Genomic DNA, 6,740 nt, shown 5'->3' on the forward strand with positions numbered 1-6,740 from the left:
TTTATCACCAACCTGGGCCCAGTTAAGTCACCAATTTAGGGTTCATTATAATAGAGTAATTTTTCACTAAAAGATTTAAATCAGTCTAGAAAGATTAAAAAAAAAAAAATGATCAAATTATTTCACACATTGTAATGACTATTTTTGTTATTTGTACACACAATTAAAATTTTTTCCGTGGTTGATGAAAGTGGTAAAAATTACAAAAATATCAATTATCTTGAAAAACTTCAATTAAACCTAAATATTTCACTTACAGCTTTAGGACATTGCTGGTTTTTCAGGAAGTGGCTACAGTACTTTGTTGTCCCTAGTGACACTTTCAATGTTCTACCATCAACATGTATGTTATTTACGGCTTGGATAGCCCTAAGAGCATCTTCTGCTCGATAGTATGTAACGTATGCACTCGCACTTGGACCCTGCAAATGAAAGAGCATCGTTAAAATACAAAAATGTAGTTTTTGGTTTATAATTCTTTTAGTTGTAAACAGTAATTGTATTACAAACAATACAAAATCACTGATTGTTATTCTACGAATAAGGATCAACCCTCATCTCAGGAAACTTGCTTAACAGTAATTAATACTTCAGTAGTTAAATGGATATTAGTCAAGTGAACCCACTTATCTTTCACTTACAATATTTTTAGTTTCACTATACAGCAACTGTTCAATATCTCAAAACAATAAATGTTAAGTCACTTCAAAGTATTATTTTGTATCCATTAAACTTAAACACACACAAGCAGCTATGGGCACAGTATGTGGTTAGAAAGAATTATATCTTATTCATATATATATATATATTTATTTATTTATTGACTATGATGACAAGATACAATGCCAAACCACAAGATCTCAGCCTTAAGTATTGTTTTTTTAAGCTTGTCCTTGGCTGTTTGAAATGTGTATCATTATCACAACTGTTCTCCTTTGGCATAATTACAATCAATAAGAGAAAACAAATAACACAAGAATAAAACAAAACAAATTATAATTCTTCAAGCATTAACAACGCAATTAGCCAATGATATACATGCGACTTCTGCCACAGAATTTTTACTCTTAAAAAAAAATATTTCATTCAAATCAAGCACACACAAAGAAAATTAAACAAGCTCCTAGTGTCAACAAAACTATTAATGTGTAAATCAAACAAACCTGTGAGCCTGCATATGAAGTGCTGTGATTGACAACAACTTTGTGTATCTTCCCAAACTTTCCAAAATAGTCATGTTTCTTTAGCACCTCTGCCTCTGCAAGTCTTGGAGGTAGACCTACAACAAACACTAGATTTTTCTGTACAACCCTGCCAGAAAAGATGATAATTATCATAATTAAGATCCAGGGTACTGTTATATTCCAAGCTCATTAAAATCATCTACACACAACTCTATTTAATTACACAGAGTACTTCCTTTGTTAAGTTAATTTTTTCACTTTTATGATCACAACACAACACAACACATAAATCTACAATACTCAGAAACTACAAATTTTTTTTAGAAAACTCCTTTTCTTAAAAAGCATTATCATACATTGATACTAATATTCAACTGTTAGTCATTATTCTATTCATACACAGACATATGAAAACAATTTCTTGATGAACATGATGTTATCAAATTGTTTCCTGTAATATTTGTCCAAAAACATCATGATGCTCCCAACATGTTTAAATATATGGTCTTCATTTGTTATGGTTCTAACTACTGACTTAATGTTTCTGTAATATTTTGTTCCAATATATACAAGCATAACTACAACATCAAATGTCAACATTAACTGTAAAAGAACAAAGGATAATCAAAAACAAAGTTTTATTGATTGAGAAAGAGAGAGAGATAGTGTGTGTGTGTGTGTGTGTGTGTGTGTGTGTGTGTGTGTGTGTGTGTGTGTGTGTGTGTGTGTGTGTGTGTGTGTGTGTGTGTATACACTAGTCCCTTAATTTTCAAATTTAGTTGGATAAAGTGTATTTACATAATGGCTACTACAATACTATACCTATGCTATACATGGAAGAATTTAGTTTATAATGATCATTATGAAAGAGTCAGTGCAACAGGAAACAGGCATAAGTACAAGATCAGTACTGTAGTCAAACCAGGCAATATTTCTGAAATCTAATCACAAATATGTAAAAATATCTTACACAAAAACTTCATTAAATGCTGTGCTTATAGTAGCAATAGATAGCTCAGTTTTTTATCTATTACAGTATAATACAACTATCAAAATATATTCTATGATACACAAAAATTAATAAAACTTTCTTCAAAATAACTGCACTCACATTTGTTATTTTTTGTTTTTTTAAAAATACTCTCCTCAAGACTTAAGTCACTGCATACCTTAAATTTGCCAAGTGTTTTCTGTTTTCTGATATTTTCTGCTTTCTTTGCAAATCCTTTTGTTTCTTTTCATTTTTTATTTTCTGCAATCTAAGAAAGTTTAAAAAAAAAATGTTTACAAAGGAAAATAGGTCCTACATGTACCAAACATAATGAATCACTTGTACACAAGTACAGAAACATAGTAGTTTGAATGCACCTAAAAGAGCAACTCCTAATACATCTTCAAGACTTCCATTTACTAGGATCAAACTACTGGCTGCAGAGTTGTATAGAAATAGGTGGCTGAACTTTTGACCATCCACATCAATAATGCAACCTAAAATTTGCGGGGGCATTTAACCACCTTGCTATATTGTTGGTGGATTCCACAAACCTTGCAACACCAAAGTAACCAGTTTCCATACATTAACATTTTCTTACACTGAAAATGTATTTGCTAAAGGTAGTTACCTCTTATCACACAAAGCTATCTCAGTTTTCTTTCTGCCCCAAAGCATTGCTAAAAAATTGTAACACTCATCACACCAGTCTGTATACTCCATAAATTTTGAACATGTATATAGCATGTGACCTCTCTCCACCAATAGTATTTCATCACTTATATTGGTACAGTTAGCTCCCTCTAATGTTCCTACTCAATCCTCACTTTCAAGGAGGATTGCAGGATCTGAAATGAATAATGCTAGCATGGGGAGAAAGGGTGGGAAGTGTGTTCAGAAATGCATTTTCAATGTAAGAAAATGTTAACTTTTGATACAATGTTACATCCTCTCACAAAGCTAAAAGCCCACATTGAAAAGGTGGAGGGGGGGGGCAGTGTAGGCACCCAACAGTGAAACCAAGGGGAAGTGACCTCCTAGAAATAACTGGTGTGCTCAGAAATGAAATCAAAGCACACATCTGAAGTACCACACTATTTCTAGAACGCTCTTCACCATATAAGAAGGAACTGAACCTGACATGGGAGGGAGACAATATCCACCTCAGAAAGATTCAACCAGATGGTGCAGATAATGATTGATGAAGGAATAGGGAGTAGTCCACATTCAGGCCTCAACGATTTCTTCCAACGGATGTTGAAGACAAGCAGTAAAGACATGGCGAAATGACAAATTTGAAAAGAAGAAACATTGAGGAGACAGTGACCTTCTATGTATATGTCTGAATATGTTAGCCTAAGGAGTTGACAAACCAACACGAGATAGATCACAGGAAACAGGAGGAGTCCATGGAATAAAAGATTGGGAATGTGAATCTTGAAAGGAGGCAGTAAATGTCACACAACACTATAGGGAGTGAGCCTGACATTGGGATGGAAGTACAGAGGGGAGATGGAAGGTAAAGAAATGGGTGTGAAAGCCAAATGGCCTTCCCAGGCAATAGAGGTCTTAAGGAGTAATTTACTTTAAATTCCATACTTCTCAGAAGGGTGGTTAAAAATTAGAGAAGTGAGGAAGACCTGGAGAACAAAATGTCAACTCTCATACTAGGGAAGATAAAAAAATATTTAAAATCCTCAAAGTTAAAAAGCTTAAAGTTGTATAATATTAAAACTTGATTTATGAACTACATTTTGATGCCAAGTCTATTCATATACAATGATAATAAAGTAGCTTAATTGCATTTTGAATGTAATTCTAAAAAGTCATGACATGTGTACTTTGACCTACCTGTAGTAAGAGGGTTAATGTGCAAGTCCTAAAAATAAATTCAATTTGATAAATGTATTCACTAGTTATTCTACAGTTACACTTTCCTACAAAGGTGCATTATATTATCTTTATTACTCTGGTTTTGCTTGTGCTAAAATTAAAAAAATAAAAAGTTTAATAAATTCATGGAAAGCTACAAAAGGAATATCTGCACCAGCCATCCACCATAATTTTAATGTACAGCTATTCAACAATACCTATACTAACTTTAGGACTATTCTTGTCTGACCAAATAGCAGGATTTAAGAATCACTCTTACAGTGCACTCAAAGCCCTAAAGTGTGAAGCACGTTTTTATGGCAATAGGCAAGAACCATGAACTCATATATTCACAGTTTGGCAGACTAATCACTAAGTTATGCTTGGCCTCTAATAAATCTGACAGTATTTTTTTTTGTAGCATGAACATTACATCTGTCGATACACATACACAAACCATTTAAATATTTCTTCAAATGTACTTTAAGATTAATTTTTCGTATGTGATATAACACATCTGAAGTTTAATACATTAAGCTGTATACTTTATCAACATGTTTGCAAGAAAAAAAAGAACTTACTCTTCTTGCGTTAGAGGTTTGAAGTCTGCGGGGTCTTCAGGGTATTGCTAGCAAATATTAGAGAATAAAGTTATTGCCAGAATTAATATATTAGTCCTACAAATATATTAACCGAGTTTCATCTAGAACAGTTTCTCAACTCTTGGGTCATGTGAATGTTGCATGAAAGGATGGCAAACAAACTGTGAAAATAGACAATGATTTATTTATTAGCAAGTCAGATGTTTTTTGGAATAAAGCTTCTTAGTAGGTTGTGACTGGCCACCAATGTTAACAAATGGATCATGTGGAATAAAGCTCCCTAGTAGACTGTGACTGTCCACCAATGTTAACAAATGGATCATGTGGAATAAAGCTCCTTAGTAGGCTGACTGGCCATCAATGTTAACAAATGGATCATGTGGAATACAAAAAAAATGAAGTTGAAAACCACTGATTCAAAACAGTATTTTTGCTGTATCACCAAATTTAGTAAATTTTTAGTATTAACAATATTAAAATACAAAATGCTAAAAAAAAAAATCCTTTGAAAAAAGTGGGATAGAACTATGAAAAAACAAACACACATATGGTAACAAGTTATTTGTACATTCATTGACACTGATTACGTAACTGTATTTGAAGATGATAACCCTACTTCAAACTCTACTAAATATGAAACTTTAATGAAACAAGGTAACTACATAAAGTAAATTAGAACCTGCTCTGGCATTGCAATTTTATTAATCATAATACCTACCTTGCGACATGCTGGACATAACCCATTTTCATCTGTTCTAATTCGGTGCCAGCAAAATCGACATATCTGGGGGAAAAAGAAATCAGCTAACTAAGCAAAACAACAATCTTTATGGTTTAACTCTGGAAATAACAAAAAAGTGATGACTTGCATTGGGAGTCTTCCTAACATGAAAAAAAAGCAAATACTTAAGCCTAAGTCTCTGAATCTGGCTTCCTAAATAAAAAAAAGTTAAACAGTGTGGCTGTATTCTTTCTAAACAAATTGTTCACACTTTCTAGGTGAAATTACAGATGTTTACAACAATTTGCACACATTTATTAAACCTTTGCTCATACTTCTACCTATTTAATACCACTTGAGCTAGTCTTCGCTATAAAAACTGCAGACTATGTTACTAAAGAAAACGACATTCACACAAGATCACTGCCAATTTTAACATGTTCTTACCTGATACCCACAAGTGCAAGGAAAAAAGTTTATATCATCCAACTCCAAAGGTTCCATACACAAGGGACACTACAACAGAAGAAAAATGCTGTATTTTAATATTTTTACTTTACAAACTAACATATCATACTAATAAAACATTATAAATACTAGATACGTTTACTTTCTAATGCAAAACAAAAAGTAATTTTTTTCTACTCAACCTATCCAATAAATAACAGTGTGACAAGTTAAAACTAGATAAACTTTATAAATACACATGGTACAAAGTTTGTTAAGTACAAATGCTTTAAGTGTTTGTATACTTAAAAATAAAATACAAAAGTATGTAATTTAAACACTTTTCCCATGACACAAATGGCAAAACTCAAGTGCCATACAATATTTACAAGATCATATTACAGATGTATGTTCATAATCAACGTATGATGTAAGCACTATTATATAATATATTATCACACATGCTGGCTGCTAAAACTGCAAGTAACCAACTAAGATTAATTAAAAATAAACACCAATACTGACATGAATCTTCAATATGGTTTTGTCATTCAAAATCTACTTGGAAAAACTTCCCCAAAGAACTGCTTGAAATTCTATTTTGAATAAATATTAGGTCGTCAAGAAATTAATGTCACTTTTTTTTTTTACATGAAAAAACCTAAAAATATATATCAAACCAAAACATTTATTAAATGAAGTAGTCTCCATTCTTGTCAATGATGCTTTTCCATCTTACAATAAGGTTGTTAATGCCCTGATTAAAGAAATCACTTGGTTTTGAAGTAAAAAAAAAAAATGTCGATGTCCGCTTTAATTCCTTCCACATTTCCATATGTTTTCCCATTAAGATGGTGTTGCAGTGAACGAAAAAGATGGTAATCTGATGGTACCATGCCTGGAGAATATGGTGGGTGGGGGAG

The 6,740-nt window shown here is 32.3% G+C and overlaps 1 protein-coding gene across 3 annotated transcripts in view; it reads right to left on the minus strand.

Moving 5' to 3' along the window:
* Positions 1-6,740, minus strand: part of LOC106461009 (CCR4-NOT transcription complex subunit 4-like) — a 35,524-nt gene that overhangs the window by 24,298 nt on the left and 4,486 nt on the right. For all 3 annotated transcript variants that reach the window (XM_013920778.1, XM_013920779.2, XM_013920780.2), the window contains exons 3-8: positions 5,818-5,886; positions 5,368-5,433; positions 4,629-4,675; positions 2,354-2,443; positions 1,164-1,311; positions 258-422 (exon numbers count right to left, since the gene is read on the minus strand). In XM_013920778.1, coding sequence (XP_013776232.1) covers positions 258-422; positions 1,164-1,311; positions 2,354-2,443; positions 4,629-4,675; positions 5,368-5,433; positions 5,818-5,886 — 585 coding nt within the window. The remainder of the gene's footprint in view (positions 1-257; positions 423-1,163; positions 1,312-2,353; positions 2,444-4,628; positions 4,676-5,367; positions 5,434-5,817; positions 5,887-6,740) is intronic.

The sequence above is a fragment of the Limulus polyphemus genome, unplaced genomic scaffold (genome assembly GCF_000517525.1).
Source record: "Limulus polyphemus unplaced genomic scaffold, Limulus_polyphemus-2.1.2 Scaffold879, whole genome shotgun sequence".
Taxonomy (NCBI): Eukaryota; Metazoa; Arthropoda; class Merostomata; order Xiphosura; family Limulidae; genus Limulus; species Limulus polyphemus.